The sequence below is a fragment of the Sciurus vulgaris genome (genome assembly GCF_902686455.1).
Source record: "Sciurus vulgaris genome assembly, chromosome: 10".
Classification (NCBI taxonomy): domain Eukaryota; kingdom Metazoa; phylum Chordata; class Mammalia; order Rodentia; family Sciuridae; genus Sciurus; species Sciurus vulgaris.
In genome coordinates, this window is record NC_136470.1 from 86688322 (window position 1) to 86711103 (window position 22782).

Genomic DNA, 22782 nt, shown 5'->3' on the forward strand with positions numbered 1-22782 from the left:
TTTTCTGTTTTGAAACAGGGTCTCACTAAGTTGTCAAATCTGGCCTCTAACTTGTGATCCTCCTGCCTCAGCCCCACAAGAGGCTGGGATTACAGGACAGTACCACCATGCACAGCTGTCCCACTGTTTTTTAAGTATGAAAAAAGAAAACTACAATTGAATGTCATGATGGGCCCTTCAACTGCTGTTGTAAGAATCTGTAACAGTGAGAACTGTTGTGGTCTGTTGTTCCCATAGGACCCTGCACAGGCCACAGCACACTTCTCTTCCATCTCAGTCATCTGTTGAGGCCCAGAGACCTTCAGGCAGATGAAAAGAGGCAGAGTGTTGGAAATGACATGAGCAATACACAGCTAGACTTGGTCTTGTAAGCAAAGGGGAGATAAAGTTGCTGAGCCTGTTTCTTGTACCTCTTGCACTTAGAGAAGTGTCTTTAGTCGTGAAGAGCTTTAGAACAGTGAGTTGAGCATACACATACACCGAAAGGATAAACATCTTTATAAATGAGAGGTTGAGGACACAAGAGAGGCCTCTGTCCATGGCATGAAACCACAGTTTGGGAAAGGATGCAACCCACTTCAGGTGTTCAGAGGCCAAGGCAGCCTAAGTGGGGAAGTCTCATTGTTTCCATTTCCAGCCAATACTTGAGACCCAGAAGAATGAAGGTACACTTTATTAGCTACATCTGAACCCATGCTCTCTCTGTCCTGTCCCACCACCCCTCATCGCATGAAATTTCCCCAAAGAAACTTCCCTGTGATTCTCAGGGTGGGAGGATAAGAGGGTTGGCATTTTGGGCAGGTCCTGGGCACTTATCAGAGTGCTGATTTTTTGGGGGGAAAGGAAGGACAACCAGCTTCTCCTCCTTGAGTCCTAGGAAGGACACATCCAGGGTGTCTCCCTGGGGATTTGTGGTGAACTCCAGCTGCACTGGGAAGGCCTCCTGAGGGCCCTCTCCCTGGGAATCTTTAGGCTTCTCATCATCCAGGTCGGGGAGGTACTGGACAGATCCCGTTGGTGCAGTTTGGGAGGAAGACTTGGAGGAGGTTGCATTTTTCTTCGGGTGCTCTTCTAACTTGGGGAGGCTGGCAGGTACCTGCTGAACAGCAGAGTTTTCACCTTCAGGGGCCTGAATCTGAAACAACAATGTTTCAAATGAAGAATTCCATAAGCCACACCTGGTAGCAGGCTAAGCTGGTCTGTGCCTTCCAGGAAGAACATTTTAGAAGGAGACCAGCTAGAGGGTGGGTCTCCTAGAGAAGGGGTTAAAAAGCAAAACAGGTGAGGGCCAGGGGAAACAAGACCCGTAAAGGATTGACTGAAAGTCTAATTTCAGAGCCGAACAACTTTCCAGAGAGACTAAACGACTTGCTCAAAGTCCCTGATGAACTCTCTCTCTATTCCCAATAGTGGCAGCTGCAGGTACCTTTTACTGGTATATTCTGTGCCAGGACCTATACAATGCTCTTTGTCCAGTCCTCTCACTTGTTCCTAGGGGATCTGAATGAGGGTGCTGATTGCAGTCCCATTCTATAGAGAGGAAGCAAGACTCAGACAGGCAGGTAAGTGCCTATAGCCACATGGCTCATGGATACAGAACAGGACCAGAATCCAGGTGGCCTGTCTCAACTCTACCAGTCTGCCTTGTGGTAAGTACTCAATAAATATCTCTGAAGAGGGATTGGATGTTTTCATGGATGACTTCTCCCTGAATTTTGGGGTAAAGTCTCTTAGGGAAACTGAGTTTAATGCTTCAGAGGCTCAATTCATCTGAGCTGTGTGTCTTCTTTATTCTGTGGGACCACACTGACTACAGTGTGACAGGTCTCTAATCAGCTACCATAAGGGTGTGGCTTCAGGGTAGCCTGAGTGAAGTGGTGATTAGGGACCTTGGAAGAAATCAAAGGGGATGGGACGGTGGCTGCTAAATGTAAGTAATCAGCTCTTCACAAAAAGATAGATTAAAAAATACCTGAGATGTGAAGAAGTCACAAGTCACAGAGACCAACTTTTCTGAGTTTCCTTGAGTCAGACTACCTTTGCAAAGACCAATGGGCTGAAAGAAAGAAAATATAAAACTACGTTAACTATTAAGACTATTGATGATCATACGTGGAAATCAACTTGCTTTGGGCTTGTCTAGACATAGAGTCAATCAATATCTTATGCTCTTACCATAAAATGGCAGATTCTGAGCCAAGTCTCTCTAAATTACCCCTAGAAATCACGTAAACTTGGTTCAAATTGCCTTCAATGATGGGAAATTCAGTATTCCTTGATGAACAGAACTCTGATTATTAGACCTTCTTTGTATTGAGCAGAAAGTTGTGACTATGCAACTTTACCTCTTGGTCTTAATTCTGTACAAAACTTGTTTTTGTCTTTTAAATAAAATTTACTTCATCTTTTATTCAGCAGCCCTTAATGTATGTTCCACCTGAATTTCCTCTTCTCAGACAAAACCACTCCCAGTTCCTTCAACCTCTATTTATATCAAACTAAATAACTTTATTTTCTTACTACAAATGTAATAAATAGTTATCTAGAATATAGATAAAAGAAAATAAGTCGGATATGGTGCACATGCCTGCAATCCCAGCAACCTGGGAGGTCGAGGCATAAGGATCACAAGTTCCAGGTCAACCTTCACAACTAACTGAGGCCCTAAGCAATTTGGTGTGACCCTGTCCAAAAATAAAAGATCAAAAGGACTGGGGATGTGGCTCAGTGGTAAAGCACTCCCGGGTTCAATTCCCAGAGCCAAAAAATTTAAAAAAGAAAGAAGGAAAATAGAAAAAAACCTGTACTTGTTACCTGCAATGATTTGATTTCTTTTCCAAACTTTTTTCATATCTATCTATCTATTTATCTATCTATATATTGTTTCTACAAAACTAGGATTATATTATACATATTACTTTATAACTATTTTGTTACTGAGCAGTATATTATGAAAAGCACCTTATGGCATTGGATATTCTTCTGTGATTATGTTTATAATGGCTACCTAGTATTCTGTTGTATTATCTAGCAAGCTCTTTTGTAGGACAAATACATTGAATACAATTTTTTAAAAATATCTAGTTATATCTTTTCACATATCTCTAGATAATTCCTTAGAGCAAATTCCTAGAAGAGGAATTGTAGACTCATAGAGTATGTACATTTTCAAGTACAGCAGGATATTATAATAAATTAGCAGTTTCCAGGGGCACACTGTAGGGGGCAGCAATGAGGAATGACTGTTAATGGCTATGAGATTTCTTTTGGAAGCTGATAAAAACATTCTAATATAATGAAGTGTTGGTGGCACAACTCTGTGAATATACTAAAAACCAGGAATTGTACACCTTAAAAGAATGATTGTTATGGTGCAAAAATTATGTTGTAATGCAGCTGTTACTGTGAATAAGGGGGAAATTGCTCTGGGTGCATTTTGCCAAGTTTTATTTCAACACATTGTACAAATTTACATTCCTACCAGTGGTGTCTCAGATGGCTTCAAGTTGCCTTCCCCATTATGGATGCTTTCTTTGACTTTTTATTTGACTTAATCTTTCTTAAAGAGTGGTCCAAGGAATGGAACACCATGATGTATTCCAAATGTAACCAGATTTGTTCAGATAGAAGTAGGATCATCACCAGTTCCTCTGTATTTCACAGCCCCCGTGACCACTTTTTGCAATGGCATCATATTGCTAATGAAAACCCCTCAATGCTTCTAGGCCTGCCTGATTTCTAACTAGGCAATTGCTTTTTAAAGGGAAGAAAAGCAGCACATGCGTTGCAACATTTTATGTAAGATTTATGTTCCAAATACTTAGAGATGACTGTGAACAGGAATCTTAAATTAGGAAGACATTCTGGAACACTCACCACAGAATCAGAGGATTGAAATGAACAGTTGCTGGCCTGGGATTTGGTACATGGTGACTCTTTGACTAGGTATTCCACAAAATAAGTAGGGTCAAACACCCACTGTCACGAGACAAGAGTAGAGATGTTAAAACTAAACCTTGTGACACAGGGGAAAGACTCAGGTTTGCAGCATTACATTCACAGAAAGGATACATCTCCAGAGGCATTGCCAACATACCCATTGTCCCTGCAAGTTCCCACAGAGATCAAAGCAGGTACTATGATTTTATTATTTAGAAAACGTGATCAACATACCTTTCTTTAGGATTAGAATGGACCCTAAACACTTTCCCTTAGTGAGCTTATTTTTCCTCATATAGATTTGTCTTTCAGTTTTTTTCACATGAAAGATATCAACATAACCAAATAGAAATGAAACTCCCTTTCCCCTAATTCATAGATCTCAACCTCTCCCCTGGGCCTTACTATGAGCACCTGTTGTCTTGCTAAGTGGTCCACGGTCAGTCAGATATGAACATTAGCAGTAACTAGTGAACCTAGGTAGAACCCCCCCAATGAGACTATTAATCCGGTTTTCCTCTTGCCTTCTGGTTGATGAAGTAAAATCGAGTCACATGACTCATAGAAACGCCATGGGATAACAGAAGCTGAAACATGATTTAATGTGTATTAGATCTACCAAGAAAGGGAATGTGGAGAGGCCCTTGGGTTCTTATCAAAAAGAGTGCCTAGCAACAACAGGTGTTGGTGAGGATGTGGGGAGAAAGGCACACTCATACATTGCTGGTGGGGTTGCAAATTAGTGCAGCCACTCTGGAAAGCAGTGTGGAGATTCCTCAGAAAGCTTGGAATGGAACCACCATTTGACCCAGCTATCCCACTCCTTGGCCTATACCCAAAGGACTTAAAATCAGCATACTACAGAGATACAGCCACATCAATGTTCATAGCTGCTCAATTCCCCATAGCCAGATTGTGGAACCAACCTAGATGCCCTTCAATTGATGAATGGATAAAGAAACTGTGGCATATATATACAATGGAATATTACTCAGCCATAAAGAATGATAAAATTATGGCATTTGCAGGCAAATGGATGAAATTGGAGAATATCATGCTAAATGACATAAGCCAATCTCAAAAAAACCAAAGGACGAATGATATCGCTAATAAGTGGATGATGACACATAATGGGGGGGGGGAGGGGTTAGTGTTAGGGTTAGAGTTAGGGTTAGGGATGGGGGCAAGAATGGAGGAAGGAAGGACTGTATAGAGGGAAAAGAGGGGCAGGAGGGGTGGGGGGAAGGGAAAAAATAACAGAATGAATCAAACAACATTACCCTATGTAAATTTATGATTACACAAATGGTATGCCTTTACGCCATGTACAAACAGAGAAACAACATGTATCCCATTTGTGTACAATAAAAAAAAAAAAAAAGAGTGCCTGGACATTCTCCTTTCAGCTCAGGAATCTATGCTGTTATGGGATACACTGTGTAGCTGACCTGCTCATCTTAGCCTTACCTGACTTGATGCCCTGGTGACTTTGACGAGAGAATACTGCTTTGAGGTGCTCTCATTGTTGTATTTTGCAAGAGACTCTCTGGCAGCTTCTAGAATACTGGGATCCGACCAGTCAGTGAGGATGGGGTTTGGGCAGTCAGGGCACATATCATTAAGTTTTCTTCGAGAAACTAGTGACATCAATGAGAATAGTTTTAAAAATATTATGGATTTTTCAAGCCTTTAAATTTGTCATAAATCATATGAAGCAAAGATTGAATAGAAAAGATAAGGGTGGAGTGTAAAAGAGATTTTCTGGAAAAGAAATTAGCTGTTGGCATAGAGTTTTCTGTGATGAGTAGTCTTACTTTTACAAAGAAATCAAAGCAAGATTATTTTCACCTAACACAAATTTATCAACTCCAGGAATTGTGCTCAAAGACAACATAGTCCACTATATTGATAAAAGACAGACCCCCCTCAACTAATTTAATGCCTCCCCATCTTTACCTCTGTAAAGTAGATCAAATGCCTTTAAAAGGTTGGGATTTCATTATTGCCATGTTGTATTTCTCTTTTAGTCCTTATTACCTAGTATAATATCTTACATAGAGTGAGTGTTTACTACATGCTTATAGATTCAGTAAAAGACATTATGGAAGGTGGAAACACACCCTTTTGGGTTAGAAAATGTAAGTGAGCAAGAAAACAAAATTGGTCAAATCACCATGTGACTAATGGTAGAACCACAATTTCTGTTTGACAGGAGCTGAGGATGACAAATCTATTCTGGAAATCAGGCTAGGGAATTTGCATTAAAACTGTTTTTGCAGAGAAAAGACATTGCTTTGATTGATTGTATATTTGGGGATTGAGGAAGATTAGTGGGGAGTTATGTCCAAAGCTTGTCACTCCTGCATCATCCCCACCTGTCCCTTCCTGACTCTCAGAGCCCTGGTGCCTAGGACTCCCATGAAAGTACTGAGACTATTCATCAATTTTTATGCTCTAAATTATTTTAGGTGAGTATTGTCTTCACAACCAGGAACCCTAAGCTGTGGCTAATACAAGGTGTGTTCTGTTGCCTTGTTACTTAAAGGAACCAACTATATTGTTATCATCTGGATCATGTTCGAAATGCAGGATCCCAGGTTCTGCCCAGGCCTATGGAATTGGAATCTGCACTTTAACAAGAGCCTCAAGGGGAGTCAGAGGCACACAGCAGCTTGATAAGGACCCATATCCTATCTTTCCATGCTACGAGTGCTAGCTTTCCAAGGACTTTGCCCTGTGGAAAGAGGATACAGAATGATGCATGTGCATATTTCAAGTGTCACCAGTTCCCATGCTATTATTTTATATATTCAACAACGTGAGTGACTTCTTCAACTTGATAGGAACTAGGGCATATGTAGCAGGGGAAAAGGTAAACGACTCTACATTATGAAAAGATATAAGACTTCAAATCAAAGTGGTACATGGTCTGTGCTCCATGACTGGTATAGACAGTTTTATAGAAATGTAAAACAAGAGAGCACCCCTCCTTTTTTTGAATAGGGAAGAATGTGGAAAAACCAGTATAGGTGGTGTTCCTTAAAGAATTGGTAGGAGTTCCAAGGGCAGAGGTCACCACAGGAGGATATTCTCAGTGAAGGGAGAGGAATAAGGAAGAGGCAGGACAGTGGAAAGTACAGTGTGTGTTCAGATAATACTGAGGCATCCAGTTTAATGGAATTTCAAGAAAATAATGGCAGAGATAACTGGAAAGGAGTCTGGGGACCAGTTATAGAGAATGTGTCATTTATATAGTACTAAAAAATTTAGAATTTAATGCAGGACATTAACATAGAACTATTGAAAGTGATTTAGGAAGATTAATTGTAGAAAAAGAAGCAGTGTAAGTTGAATTTCAGTAGGGAGGTGAGGAGTGGAAGTTTAAGCAATACAAAGCAAGGATAGAAGAAACTATATACACTCTTGGTGGAGCCCTGTTTAAACAATCTTTTCCATCTTTCATTAAAATTAACAAAATCATTGTGATCTCTTACCTGGGCGAAGAGTACAGTTATAAGCAGGTAAATAGAGAACTCTTCTTGGCTGGTTAATGTAAAACATTGCTTTACATTGGCCATAAGCCTGGAATCAATAAGTACATTTTACAATAAGGTTGATTTAAAACCATGAGCATTGAAAATACTCCCCAAATTGGAATTTGGAGGTTTCATTGTAAAGTAATAAGAAACTCAAAATCAAATTCTGTGGCTAGGCTGGGAAGAACTGCAGTTGATCATCAAACTGTTGAACCACTTTCTGGGACACAGTGAGCTATACTTCTAACCTCCCTCAGAGTTAGGTGTGGGTCACTGAATTCTAACCACAGGAAGTGAGCAGAGTACCCACTTTCATGTCTGGCACGTTCTATTCTCTATGCTCTTTCTCTTGAGAGACACAGCTGAGCCTGGTGACCATGGAAATCGAGAGTTGAAGGTGGCAGAGGAACCCCAGCATGGGAGCAACCCAGGCCTCCAAATCACTCCTGGAGTAAACCCCTCCCCCACCTCCACCTGCCTCTGCTCAGACACGTCTATTTTCAACTCTGCATGAACGAGAAATAAACTTCTATCATGTTAGAGTCAGGATGTGCTTTTTAGTGTATGTGTTGTCATAGTGTTGCCATAACAAATATACGAACAACAGGGTAAACAGACTATTTGTTTTTCAAAATCAGGTGCATGTTGACAAATTTGGTTAAATGATTAGAAAAGATCTTTTTTTTAAGGCCTCTATAATCTTCATTTGTTTATTTATTTTTGGGTCCCCCTTAAGCTGCTATCCCCCTGTGGTTAATCATTCATATCTTTCTCCATGCAAAAACTTAAACATATATATGCGTGCATATATATTTAGAAAAGATATTTTGATCAAAATTTTTACTTCTAAACACATCACCATCATGCATTCCTGTTATACAGTTCATATCCATTATTGGAAATAATCACAACATGACCGAAAATCAAATCAAAACTAATTCTATTATTTTCAAATCTCTTCAATGGTCATTTTAGAAAGGATCAATTCTGAGGCCCATTAGGTTCTGTGGTTACAGAAAACCCTTCCTTGGCACCCTTGAGAGTCCCCATACAGTGAGCCATCCCTTTTCCTAGCCTCAAGTCTCATGTTAGCATTTAGTAAAACAAAATAAAGCAATATAAAATGGAAAAGATCTCCCTTCATTGCTTCTGCTGTCTATCTTAGCCTCATTTCCAGAATCTTTACCTCAGATCTTTCTTTCACAATTTAGACACTGGCTTAAAACCTACAGTTTGGAGGCAGAAAATCATTTGGAGGCAACTTTTCAACTCTGGTCAGCATTATCCTAATGGGTCTTCTCAGACATGTTGCTGGCTAAATTTGGTTCTGTTCACAGCCTTAGAATAAGCAAGCACAGGGTACCTTGTCCAGGAAATTATAAAGAGGGCTATTTAAAAAATGGCAGATATTGAACCATCTTCACCCTATAGAAAGAGGAACCTAGTTTCTTACCTGACAACAAACATTTACTGACCCATGAAGGACCCCACAGTCCTCCCCTGTCTTCTTGCTCAGCACATGGCAGTTGGATTCCAGAACATCCAGCGTGAGGTAGAACAGGGATCCCAGACCTTCCTGTGAGAAGGGGTAGGAGAGACACACCACATCCCATATGGAACAGAAACCCATGAAGACCAGATAAAACTGCCCCTGGTTTATAGGAGAGCCAAAGGACATGAGGTTTATGAAGATGGCTTATAAACTTAGACAGGTGTCAGAGGAGGACCACTGAGCACTTGTTTCCAGTAAGAGCAGCATCCAGCCCTGGCAGAGGAGAACAGAACATTCTCAGCAGGGTGTCCCATTTGAAAAGCACCTGCCAACTGTGAGTTCCCATCCCTCTGGCCCATCTCTGCAGCCTGTCCAAATGCCTATCTCAGAAGTAGGGTTGTCTATCACTTGCCTGTCTGTGTTCCCAGACACTGTGCACTCGGTTGAGGGCCAACACATAGCCATCCTTCTGTTCTTTGTTGATATCCTGTAGAGCAAAGCCTGCAACTGCCAGCACATCTGAGTCATTGCAGCCCCGAGGAAGCAGAGGCGAGGGTTTGAGGACCTCTTGGGGTGGAGACCCAGTCCTGCAGCATGTGGCCAGGATACAGAGTACCAGCAGTCGAAGCAAACCCATTCTGTGGGGAACAAGGCCCAGGGCAGGTCACTCTGTGAAACTGCGAGGACAAACTGTTCTGTGGGGCTCTTCAAGGCAGACCTGAGCCATTTATCACCTTAATCTGAATGATTGACAAGGATTTGCAATACTATATCCTAACTTATTACCTTGAATTCTGAACAAGTATTTCCCTGAGTCAGTACTTTGGATAGGATTTGCCAATGTTGTAACCTTGAATCAAGCAAGGTTGATCAAGGTTGTATCAAGCAATCAATCTTGTATTCATGTGTGCATGTAAGCAAATTTAAGTTTCTTAGCCCTTTCCCCCAAAATCAGAGCAAACATTTGGTCAAGGTTAGTATGAAGTCATGATTAGATTCTCCTTTGTGTTCATGTCTCCACCTAAATCAGAATTTGGGGGGCTATCACTTTCTTCCTCATTGCTGGTCTCCTCAGCAACACATTTAATTCAGGCAGTAGCACAAAGTCATGGGAGCCTGAGAGACCCTGTGAGTTCAGACTTCCCAGCCAACCTCCTGTGTTCACCATTCATGTTAGACCAGAAAGGCAGCCTCCGTCACCTACCACAAGCACAGGGGAGTTCCTAATGCACTTGGGCATCTGGCTGGAAAATGTTCTAATTATTAACTTCATTTAGGTTAATTTAAGCCAAAGACTGTATTTAAGGGAAAAAAGGCTAATGAGACATCAAAAGTTCTCACATCATACTCCAGGACTATTCTTCTATAGAGCTGTATGGAAGCAAATTCATTAAGGTGCTAAAACCATCTACTACTGAGAGAAAGACAATGATGGGGGGTAGGCTGGAACACTGGCCAGATAATGGTTGGGACTCTTGCCTTCCTCTTTCAGCTTGTTTGGGGTCCAGGAAGGTTCTATTTATTGAGGCTGTATGAAAGACAATTATCTTTTTTTAATGTTTACTTTCAAACACATACACACACACACACACACACACACACACACACACACACACACACCAGCTATAGTTTCTCATGGAAAAAAAATTAAAAATCCAAGACAAAAGGGAGTCTCTAGATTAGGTTATCTCCAAAGGTGTTCCTGGAAACGAAGCCTATGAAAGGAGCAGCACCCATTCCCTGCCTACTTCTCTACCTCCCGCCCCACCTCCTCCATGTCCACCTCCCTGTCTTGCCCAGAGGTTCTGTGTTCAAATTGGTTTGGGAACCATTACATCCATCATTGTGCAGTCTTGGAGAGTCTCCACATATATATTAAAAGCTCTCAAAAGTTTTGGGGAGATGAAAACCATTTAAGCCACTTTTTCCTACACTTACTTGACTATGAAAAAGCTTTTCATTAGTAACACCTATAATTAATTCACAAAGATATTCTGGGAATTTACATACTAGCAGATTAGGATAGCTACCTATGAGGGTTTTTTGATGAGTCAGGTCAGAGAGACCAAAGATTTTAACTGGAAATGGAGATTTTTCTAAATAGATTGAAAGAAATGTCCCTCTCGCCTGAACAGAAACTCAGGATGTAGTAAGGCCATGGCTGATAGAGTGAATTAAATATAAGCTAGACATTTAATAGTTCTAAAGCATCTATGTTTACTTAAAATTTTGCTTGTACGTTAAACAAATATAATGACCTGTGTTGCAGGATATACCAGTGTGATTGGTCATTGTGATACAATTAAAATTTTGAGTGGAAACAAGTTTTTTTTTCTCATTCAATAGCTGTGCTTGTGGACAGGGAAGTCATGATATCTGGGTCACCAACTGGGTGGTAGCACATAAACTCACTGAAAACTACTCTTAGAGATAATTTAATAAGTCAAACCAGCATATTTTCCAGATGAGAAAACAGGTTCAGGAAGGTAGAGTGCCTAAACAAAAAAAGTCATAAATAAATTAATGGCAGAACCAGTATAGGAACCTTCTCGTTTAGAATTCTTCTCATTGGGTCAAACACGATAGCAATGGACTAATTGTAGTTCAATGACCTATTGAATGAACTTGGGAAGCCACTTACCTGCTGTGAACCTCCATAGCCAAATTTGTCAAATGAGTGAATCTTTAACACCTGCCTCAGAAATTATCCATGTGGAAGACCAGACCCAGAGCTTGGCATGCGGTGCTAGCTCTTGACAATCACCATAGCTGCCTGTAATTCAGCAAGCACTTACTGAGCAACTCTACTATGCTTTCAGGAATCGAAGGTTAGACCAATCTGGTTTGAAAATGTCCCCCAAAGTCCAGGTGTTGGAAACCATCCCTGATGCAGCAGTGTTGAGAGGTGGGACCCTTAAAAGGTGATAGCAATGAAGGCCCTGCCCTCGCAAATGGCCTCCTGGAAGTATCACGGAGTGGTGTGTCATGAAAGTGAGGTCAGCCTCTTCTTGCCCTCCTTCTCCCTGGCCCTCCTGCCTTCTGCCATGGGACAACACAGCAAAGAGGTAGGCCCTCTCCAGCCCTGGCACCTTGACCTTGGATTCCCAGCCTCCAGAACTTTGAGAAATAAATCTGTTCTTACTAAGTTCCCAGGAACGTTGTTATAGCAGCACAAAATGGACAAAGACTAATAAAATTAAGAAGATAACAGTCCTAACTAATTTCTGGAAGTAAATAAGTACTTTTTGAGGATTGTTTTATAGATGCAGATTCTAAGTTCTTCAGAGGTGGATTGTCAGCATAGCTTTCAAATGAGAACAATATGAAGAAAATGTACAAGGAAACCAGAAATGGGTACTGTTAAAAAAATTCTAATAGAGAGTCCATTGGACTAGAGAGGCTCTGGCACTTTAAATTCCTACAGGAACAAATCAAAGCCCAATGTAAACAGAAACCTGAAACTTGAAACTGAACTGATCAAAAACTACCAACTAACCTCTAGCTAGACCTTTCCACTCCAACCCAGCAAAACTGTTTTCTTTGTTTTGCTTCTGCAGAAACTTTATAAAAAGTTTCCCCTCCCATTATTCCTGGCAAAGCGCCAGCTATCTCAGTCCAGTGATACCCTGGTTCATGAATCCCTGAATGCTCAAATAAATTCTAAAATTTAAAGATGTTCAAGTTTTTCTACTTATCAGGGTGGAAACAGACTTTCCAATTCTGGGGTAAAATGAAGTTAATTTTGCAATAAGTACACAAACATTCTCTGAGCTGCTTCAGGAGGTGGGTCTGGGGTAAGAGGAAATGACCCAGTCCCATAGGTGAAGGCCACTAGTGTAGTTACAGCAAAGGCAGGACAAAAACAAACAGATCAAAAAGGACGGAATGCTGACTCAATGGTCAAGTAGACTTCAACACAGATCCTGGATCAGCCTGATCTGTGTGAGCTGGGCTTAGTGGCAAAACCTTTCCGAAATGCAGTTTACTCTTCTGTGAAGTCAGGTTTAGACAGTTTGCTGAGAGCCCTTTCAGTGCTAAAGCAAAGGTGTTCCTGCATTGCTTTGCACATGACTTCATCCTGTCCCCAGAAGATGCCACTTCTCAGGTCCATCAAGAGGGATCTTTTTCACCACCACCCATGGATCTGGGTTGCAGAGTAGTCTCAACAACCTGAGCCCAGTTCTTTCTAAGGTGCAGAGTATGGGAGCCATGGCACGTGGCAGGGGCAAGAGGACAGTCTTTGGAGTCAGCAAGTTCTGGTTTAAATTCTGCTACTGCTGCAGTGTGGTAAGGGATCTGAGACCGTGGACATGCCATCTGATTTAGTTTCCTTTTCTGAAAAACAATGATGCTCCCGGAGTGTGCACATATGTGCAGAAAGAGGACCACATAGTTCCTCTTTACCTAGAGGCTCTGGCCAGGCACATATATATTGGGTTCCTACCATATGTGGGGACAACTTCAGTATCAGTATAGAATTATAGTTTCAGCAGAGGAGTAAAGAGTGATTCTTTGGAACAGATCAGCCTGGGTTCAAAGCTTACTTGTGGTTTAGGGTAACTGCCAAATTCAGCACCATCTGGTAGAAATACAACATAAATCACATTAATTCTATAGTTTCTATTAGTTGCATTAAAAAGTTGAAATAAAGCTAATTTTAATAATATTTTATTTAATCAATCTCTCCAAAATACTATTTCATATATGTGATCAATATACAAAAATTATGAATGAGACAGTTTACGTTCTTTGTTTCACACCACAGCATGCTTCTGTTTAAACTACCCATGTCGAAGGTGTTCAAGAATCAGATGTGGCCACCTTCTTAGACAGCCTAGGACTAGCCCATGGAGCCTCAGATTCCTGTGGTGCAAAAAGGAAGGTAGCAGGAGCATCCCTCTCCGAGGTGTGGTAAGGACTGGTCACAGGAGTGGTAATGTGTTTAGCAAGAGGCTGGAGCACATGACACCCTGGAACAGTGATCACTGTCCATGCTGTGACTGTACCTATGGTCCTCACCTTGTCTTACTCAGTACGGATTCGCCTGTGAATGTGCCAGTGGCCTTTTCTGAGTCCAGAGAAAGGGAAGTGATCACATCTGAATGGATTTACCCCCAGAGGAGAGCCAGGTTAGAGGAAATGGTCAATTGTCCTTGAGTGAAGAGGGGCTCTAGGGGGCATCCTGCCCATCTGCCTTCTGACACTGGTGTGATTCAGGGCAGCGATTTAGGATTATTGACTTTATAGAAAAGGGAGAAGTTAGACAGGTGAGGCTTTCCTTGGGGCAGAGCTGGGAGATGTGCAGCACTGGTGGAGGATTAGGTCTCGGGGAAGTTAGAGGCACCTGAGAGGGCAGGGTGTAAATTGAGGCAAATTATTCAGCAGCCACAGCTCTAAAATATCAGGCTAGTATTGCCCTGACTAAAGATGGTCCCCGTAATGCGTTTGTTTATCTTTCTCTGTCTCCTTTCTTCCCTTTATCTTTTCTCCTTTCACAAACCCAGAATGAACAACAGCTGAGGCCCAGCATCATACCTAACACTGATGACTCTCAGTATGCACTCAGCCCTGTGCGTTCCTTCTCTCATTTAAGCCCATGACCAACCAGGACTATAGAGACCACTCTTAATCCCACTAAACAAATGAGGAAACTGAGGAACAGGAAGGTTACGTGACTTGCCCAAGGTCTCAGAGCCAAGGTTTTCATTTGAGCACTGTGCCTTCAGAGAGGTGGGCACAGTTCTTGCCCTCAAGGAATGAATACTAGGAAAGCAATAGATGAGAAGCTCATTCCTCTGGGACAGTCAAGGTGGGTTTCCTGGAGGAGGTCACATTCCATCTGGGGCTTGAAGAACAAATAGGAATATGCCTGATGGCAAACAGGGCTGGTAGGAGCAGCACAGTAAGAGAAAGAAATGTTGCCAGTCTTCTTGCATCCCCCCAACCCTTCCAGCTGCCCGCTCTATAAACTGTGATGGTGTTTATTGCTCCCAACCCACTCAGTAGCCTCAGGTCACCTTTGAACAGTCTATTGCCAACTACTTCCATAAGTACCTTATGTTTAGAACCTCCCTCTCTCCTACTTTGATCAATCATGTTTAGGTAATGCATGAAAAAATTTAGAATGTCTAGAGCACATTTTTTAGTATCAGATACATTCTTCAGGCAAAACTGCCTCAGCATCAAAAGTGTGATTTCCTGCAAGAATCTCCATTTCCTGCACAGATTCCAGTGCGACTAAGCTGGGTTCAAATCCTAGCTTGGCATTCAGCAGCCATGACCAAGGATGAGTTTCCCACCCTACCTGAGGCCACAGTTCTTCCATAGGATGGATGTAGGATCAGGTAAGGCCAGATGCACACAGTTTACACTCAGTGTCTCATCAAAGAGATTCTAAAAGATATGAAAGGCAGGGAGATCTCCAATCCACATCTCATACTTACAGTAGGGCTGGTCTATGACAAGAGATGGCAGGGAGTCTTGGTCACAGTCCTCTTTGGGTAGTGGCACTCAGGACAGGGCCTCGGCCTTGCAGCTCTTACAGTTGGGCTCTCCTGAGGACCCAGAGTCACTCGGGCCTGGAGTCTGACTCACATTAACCCTCTGCCCAAGCAACTGATGTATAAACCAGAAGCTTGTTTGTTAATTTACACTGGAGAGGGATCCCTCTCCTAGTATTTCCTGCTGGACAACGCTAACAAGTTCTTTTTTCTGGTCACCCTTTTATACCCTGAAAACAGACTGCACTGTCACTTCCAAACTCCCGGGAACAATACAGTGCTTACAGGATTCCAGCGCCAGGTGTACACCCTGAATCCTGAATTGGAGGCGGGGTCCCTGGCACAAAGGCTAAACTTTAATTAGGTTCAGTGTGTTGTTGAGGAGCCGCCCAGCACTTTGTTCAGATGTGGGCATTTCCCAATTCACTTCGCCAGCATTTTTACAAGACAACTCAGAGCTGCAGCACCCCGCGGACGGCTTCTGAGAGGTGCTGGTGCTGGTCAGTCAGCTCTCTCACACTGACCAATGGGTGGCACTGGCTGCCTATGACAGTGTGCTAGGCACTGTGCTAACTTCCAGGTGCTTATACCTGGCCTCCCCAGGTGAGGCTTTGTTGGAGGTATCTTGATTCTATTTGACAGTTGTCACCCCAAAGCATGTGTCTTTTCTAATGCCCTACATGTGACAACATCTGCCAAGTGAACAGAACCAGGATCTGACTGCAACACAGGTTCTCATGAAGGCCATGGGTCTGGTGGGTCTGACGCACTTGCTTTCGGTGGGAGCTCAGCTTTGATTCAGCTGTTTCTTTCTGGGTTTGACCTGAATATTGGGAGTTCAGAAGATTCAGATGAAGAAATGAAAATATATGGTGGCAGGTAAAGTTGAAAGGATCAAGGGAAAGGTATGGGCAATGGAAATCTCGCCAAATCTCATTGCAGGGAGGGACATCTAGCAATAATGAAAAGAAAATTTTGAATATAAATAAAAGACACAAATAAATTACTCAAAATTACCAGTACTGTTTTCAGTACTATTTTATGCATAGTTTTGACTTTTGGAATCATAATACTGTTTTACATGTTTGGAACAATAAAATTCAACCAACAAAACTGAGAGGAAGGGATACTAAAATTAAAAACAAACAAATGAGCCTTTTTCAAATGAAGACTGGACATAGTGAAAGGGGAAAAAGCCTTTGAACATAGTTCTTTGACTTATACCACCAGTTAAAAGAGGGGGGAAAAAGAAATGCAAAAAAATATTTTTTTTCCATAGCAGAATGTGTATAGCAATTCTTAGAAGTATAATATTGAGAAAATTATATCACTGCTCAGGAATCACGTTACTCACTGTGTGAAAGAAGAGAATGAGGGAAGACAGAAACTCTGAAGCCTTGGATTGGTACTAAATGTGAAAGAGTGAATTCATAATCTGACATAAAGCCATATGAAATTAATATTCTTTCCATCTGTGTTCACTGAGAAGGTCTATAATCAATGAGCCCACCTGGTGTCCAGAACTTGGTTTCTAAATCCTACACTTGAGGATTTCTTGAAGAAATTGTTGATTTCAGAGAAACAGAAAGTACAAGTGGACCTTGTACAGAAAGTAAGGAAATACTCAAAGAATAAGGTCATGTATAAATAAACCACTTGAAGGGAATCCATTGCCAAATCACAAATAATCTAAGCATCCAAATAAAATAATAGTGGTGAATTATAATCCACTGGACAAAATAATGGCCCATGGGTCTATATTAATACTGAGTAGGGAATGAAGGAAACCTTTTGCTTACCATGAAATGCCATTTGCTAAATACAGAAGAAATGATAGCTCAGAAAGTCACCATTTTGCAACCATCATTGTAAGAAGTAATCCAGGCAGGAGTCTTCAATGTATGTTAAAATTATTGAGTGAAATTTGATATGAAATAGGTTATCTGCATAGTTTACAAGTATCTCCCCCAGACAATTTATTGATTATAAAGGGAGAAATTATAATGACATGTATATACAATATTATATGCAATTATAATTATATATCAAAGAAACCTGGAAAACACACCTTAACCAAATGATCAAAACTAACATCACTGTTATTGGGACAAACAGATATCAATGCTTGCTGATGTGATACCCTGGGAAGGACATGGCATCGCTTCTGTGGTGGTATGCAGAGGGGGAGGTAGTGGTGTTTGAAGGACACTCTACAAAATAACTAGCTTAAACTCTTCAAAAATAACAGTTCATGAGAGATAAAGAAAGGCTCAGAAATTATTCTAGATGAAAGGAGAGCAAAGAGGCTTTTTGACACTCTATGTTTCCAAGTAAGTGCTATGAGTATTGATTTAGGGGTTACAAATAAGTTTTGGTGAATTCACAAATGCAGAATCTGCAGTGAACCTGAATTAGAGTGCAAGCACACACACATATACATGCACAAACATACATACACAAGGATATGGGTGTGTGTGTGCGTTTGTGTGTGTGTGTGTTTATCTCTGCTGTGGGACTGCAAAGGAGAGGCAGCTAACCCTCCAATCCTGCTGGCATTGCACTGGGGGCAGGGGAGGGTTACCTACTCCAGGATGGAACTCCTAAATTATATCTAGGGTTGGTAATTACCAACTGAACTTGGCAATTCCTATTGGTGCTGTTAGAGTAATTATGAAGAGGAAGAGAGAAGGCAGAGAGAGGGGAAGGGAGACAAGAACACAGAGTGAGTGAGTGGAGAAGCGGGGAGGTGGAGACTTGTATCCAAACCTGGAGGGAGTAGGTGAACTTCACATTCCCTGTCCTTCCCCACCACTGATTAGTAGTTTCCAGTTAGTAGGAACTGAACAAAGCATATTTTTGAAGTTTTTTTTTTTTTTTTTTTTTTTAGAGATGAGCTTTTTTTTTTTTTAATAGTTCATAAAATCTTAAAAAGTATTCTCTCCAGATTATAAAAGGTTAGTTAAAACTGTTTAGTAGAAACAATCTTGGACAAGCAGAAATAGCTTTGATTTGGAAGATGACAGCAACATATGACTCAGAGAATCAACAGGGACCAGGCATTTTGGGCCTCCTTCAGCCTCTGCCCAGAAATACCACTGACTGACATCCTGCGCTCCACGGCACAAGCTACCTCAGCTCTCCACCAGGCTACGACTCTACTGTAAAAATAGGTTTTATTCTTCAGTGTAGTGGAAATGCCCTGCAAGCAGTCATTGCGGCCCGTGTTCAGCACAGGTGCAGAACAGCTTTGTTGATCTCTGGGTTTGTCCAGACACTCTGAACGTCTTCCTGGTGGTTATGGAAATCCACGGGCATTTCGGGTATTTCTAGGATCGGCTGTCCAGAAGTGAGGCTGAGATCTTCTGCGCCTCGGGCCAGTCCTCACAGTAGTCAAGGTGTGGGTCTCTGCACTGCCACCTGTTCTCCTGCCTACACACGTGGATCGTGAGCTCCACGCAGTCCATCATAAACCTGGTGTTGTCTACCATGATGAAAAGTGGTGTCACTGAAGCCCTCGGCCATTCTGGAGGCCACCTCTCCACGACCTTGTTTGGATTGGCATCCTTCATTAGCTTGATAATAACCAGCAACCATATAGCTATTATCTTTGCACCATGAATCAATCAGGATGCACCAGGGTCAGCGTGCAGAGGAAGAGGGGATGTAGTCCACACAGAGGGTGTTGGACGGTGGGAGTGTTCCTTGCGTGACTTTGGCCACCAGCAGCCCGTTGACTGCACAGTGTGGGTACCGGAGCCATGCAGCAGCATCTTGCAGTAGGCCTGGGTGTCAGCTTCACCCCAGGCATGCTGAGCCCCGTGGCCTCGTGGGATGAGATGCCAAGCGACCCCTGGTGCAGCCCAGGGCTGGCGGCCCCACAGGCCCGGCACCCCAGACGTGGTTCACCCTCCTCGCAGCCCCCTCCCTCCCTCCCTTCCTCCTTTTCTCCCTTCCTCCCTTTCTTCTTCTCAGTGTTCATGAAGTGTGTTTAATATCTTTCACTTTCAAAAGGCAGTCCAGCAGGATTCTGGACAGTGTCTTTGGCACATAGGGCGTGAGTTCTCCAAGATCCACATCCTCGAAGTTCACAGAAAATAGAGGTTGTTAGAGATGCCTGGCCAGAGGTCATTATCTGCAACACTCAGAGTTTATTTCTGGGAAATAAGTGAAGACTAAGTAAGCATCAAGAACTGTCTAAGAAAAAATTGGTTTGTTTTCCCTGAGCCAGGCTAAGGGACTTACAGCTGAGCCTAGCAGAGACTTTCGTATTCTGTCATAGGAAAAAGATATGCTAGTCCTTATGCGCGTTAGGGAAAGAATTAACTGGGTACTTCATTAAATTCCTAGAACTTGGAGATTATAATCATTACAGATTCTTTTAAAAACACAGGTGAGGGGTCAGGTTGTGGCTCAGTGGTAGAGCCCTGCCTAGCATGTATGAGACGCTGGGTTCCCTCCTCAGCACCACATAAAAATAAATAAATAAAATAAAGGTATCATGTCCATCTACAACTAAAAAAATATTAAAAAAAAAAAGAACAAGGGTGGAGATGAGAAGAGAGAGATGGTGAAGTTCTATGCAGGAAGATGCTCAAAGGTTGAGAAATTGTTCCTCAAACTTTTCTGAGAACCAGCTTGCTCATGTTGAAAATGAGAATAAGAAAATCTCCCTTCAAAGGATGGTGATTTGGGGAACTTGGAGGCACTAGACATCTTCCCCCTGTCCTCCTTCCTGCCTATATGTAGCATGACATATATCACAGAATCATAGAGGTCAAAGGGGCCTCAGAGAGTCAATAGGTCAACGCCACTTTCTTGAAATGATGTCATCAAAGTCTGAAAATTTAGATAACCTGCCTGAGACCCACCAGCCACCAGGAATTGAATCCCAAGACTCCTCCACCCTGTGCTTTTAGTGAGAGCATGGTGTTGTTGTTCTTTTCATCGTGGATCATGGAACTAATAGATAATACATCATTATACATTAACTACAGGGTGAACCAATCTACTCCCACGCAGCTTTGATCTGGAGTCAGTTGACACTGGATCCCTGGCCTCTGGCGAATTTACATCAGAGGGCGATGACCTTAGGAACTGGTTTGCTTTCTGCCTTGTTAGGACCGACACCAGCTTAAGAGGTGGGCACTCCTGGTGGGGCCTCTTCTGTGTGCCGTGATGGAAAGGGCAGAGCTCAGGTTGAGTATACCTGTTGGAGGGAATCTGTCACCAGCTGTGTGACTTCAGGTATAGGTGTAATTTATTTTCTCTGGCACTCAGTTTCCTCACCAATAAAAATGTAGACAAAATTCATATTTATGGGACTAAATGAGATCATGCATGTGACACATGCCCACTCAATAGAAAATCTTAATAATTGGTCATTTTTATTTTGGCCCAAAGATATTTATGCTTGTGAATAAAACTAAGTAGAGGACTTGGAGAACCCACTACAAGTAATTTAAACTTTTTTTTAACCTTAAAAGAATGTTACCAAAGTGATTTAAGTGCATTATAGAAAAATTAAAAAGACAGAAAGCAAATAAGAAAATAAAATTATCCTATTATACTGTTAATAGTTGGTAGATATCCTTCTATGTATACATCACATACATTTTATGTATAAAAGTAATAAAGTTACTGTATATACTATATGGTAGCTTGCTTTTGAAATCCAACAAGATTATGGACAGCTAACATGTAAATAAATCCATAATCACAACATAATTTTTATTTAGTACACAGTAGCCTATTTACAGTCAATAATTCAAATCAATTCTCTTTGTGACTTGTTTAGATTGCTTTCCAATTTTCAGTGTTATTATAAACAATACTACAATTAACATTCTTATAGGTAAATCTGTTTAATTATCATTGTTCAATTTTTTCATTACTTGTTTAGTAGCAATGCCTCAAAATGGAATTACTGGGTCAAAGTTATTTAACATTTCTAACATTAAACTTTTTATATGATTTGCATCACATCTCTCTCCAGACAATAATTAACATCAGAAATCACACTAGCAGGGTAGAACCACCAGGAAATGGTCTGCACTTGAATGTCCCAAACATAGTAAACGGAAACCTTTCTCTTAAAAGGGTAGAGAAAGGCTGTGAAGCTTGAGGTTCTGGGATCCTCGGTGGATCCTCAGTGGATCTGGATTGGGGGTGGGTAGAAGGAAGTTCCTCCACCCTAGTGAAGTCCTAAGTTCTTCTCCAGTAAATGAGGTTTCTCCTCCGTGACAGGCACTTTGCTAGATGCTCAGATTAAAGAACTAAGAAGTACATCCTGTGCCCTGAGGAGCAGAAGATTGCAATAAAAGTTTGAGTCTAACCACAAATGTAAGCCTAAGGATTAGGTCTGCCCTAAACCAGACCTGGAAAAATAAAGGAACCAAAGGGATTTCCTAGAGGCCATGGCATCCAAGACAGGCTTTGAAGAGCAACTAGGAGTGAGTTCATGAAGAACCAGAGAAGAGCAGACGGATCACATGTTCAAGGCCTTGGAAGTAGGAGCAAGCAAATTCAGATAACTGTACCAGGGGCCTAGGAATCCAAACCCAGGAAGGAAGGAAGGAAGGAAGGAAGGAAGGAAGGAAGGAAGGAAGGAACGAAGGAAGGAAGGAACGAAGGAAGGAAGGAAGGAAGGAAGGAAGGAAGGAAGGAAGGAAGGGCAGGAAGGAACGGAAGGAGGGAGGGCGGACGGAGGGAGGTAAGGGAGAGAGGGAGGGAGGGAGGGAGGAGGCAGGAAGGGAGGAAGGGAGGAAGAAGGAAGGAAGGAAGGAAGGAAGGAAGGAAGGAAGGAAGGAAGGAAAGGAAGGAAGGAAGGAAGGAAGGAAGGAAGGGAGGGAGGGAGGGAGGAGGGAGGAAGGGAGAGAGGGAGGGAGGGAGACAGGAAGGGAGGAAGGGAGGAAGAAGGAAGAAAGGAAGGGAGGGACGGAGGGAGGAGGGAGAGAGGGAGGGAGGGAGGCAGGAAGGGAGGGACGGAGGGAGGAAGGGAGAGAGGGAGGGAGGGAGGGAGGAAGAAGGAAGGAAAAAAGGAAGGAAGGAAGGAAGGAAGGAAGGAAGGAAGGAAGGAAGGGAGGGAGGGAGGGGAGGGAAGGAGGGAGGGCGGGAGGGTTTGAAAATGCCTGCCTATATTTCAGTTCACTCCGTTTGTAACAGCTGAAGAATCATTCGTTCCAGTGGCTTATAGAGGATCACAGACACCACAGGGATACAAGTGACCAGTCAGTGACAACGGGAGGACAGGCTACCTTATGAGAGCAGGGCAATGCTTTTAGTATAAATGAAATTCTCTGGACATTGGGGATTAACT

The 22782-nt window shown here is 42.2% G+C and overlaps 1 protein-coding gene and 1 pseudogene across 3 annotated transcripts; both read right to left on the reverse strand.

Moving 5' to 3' along the window:
• Positions 1–477: 477 nt before the first annotated feature.
• FETUB (fetuin B) lies at positions 478–15548 on the reverse strand. 2 transcript variants are annotated; one of them, XM_079101483.1, is made up of 8 exons: positions 15411–15548; positions 9376–9605; positions 8929–9047; positions 7434–7521; positions 5407–5576; positions 3877–3978; positions 1973–2056; positions 478–1135 (listed from the first exon to the last, which is right to left on the reverse strand). In XM_079101483.1, exons 2-8 carry the CDS (start codon positions 9602–9604, stop codon positions 764–766), a joined length of 1164 nt encoding a protein of 387 aa, XP_078957609.1. In that variant the 5' UTR covers position 9605; positions 15411–15548; the 3' UTR covers positions 478–763. The 2 variants fall into 2 exon arrangements, with proteins under 2 accessions (XP_078957609.1, XP_078957608.1); XM_079101482.1 differs by lacking the exon at positions 15411–15548 and having other exon boundaries at positions 9376–9708.
• Positions 15549–18396: 2848 nt separating this feature from the next.
• Positions 18397–19275, reverse strand: LOC306670260 (ER membrane protein complex subunit 8-like; annotated as a pseudogene). The gene has a single exon. The product of its transcript is annotated as an ER membrane protein complex subunit 8-like (transcript).
• Between the last annotated feature and the right edge of the window lie 3507 nt (positions 19276–22782).

Bases quoted from the DNA above. Each gene is read 5' to 3' on its own strand.
- FETUB (XM_079101483.1), bottom strand. From the start codon at position 9,604: ATGGGTTTGCTTCGACTGCTGGTACTCTGTATCCTGGCCACATGCTGC. The intron at 5,577-7,433 runs GTAAGAGATCAC...TGATGTCACTAG, and splicing joins TAACTGTACTCTTCGCCCAG to TTTCTCGAAGAAAACTTAAT. The intron at 2,057-3,876 runs GTGAGTGTTCCA...TCTTTCTTTCAG, and splicing joins TTCAATCCTCTGATTCTGTG to CCCATTGGTCTTTGCAAAGG.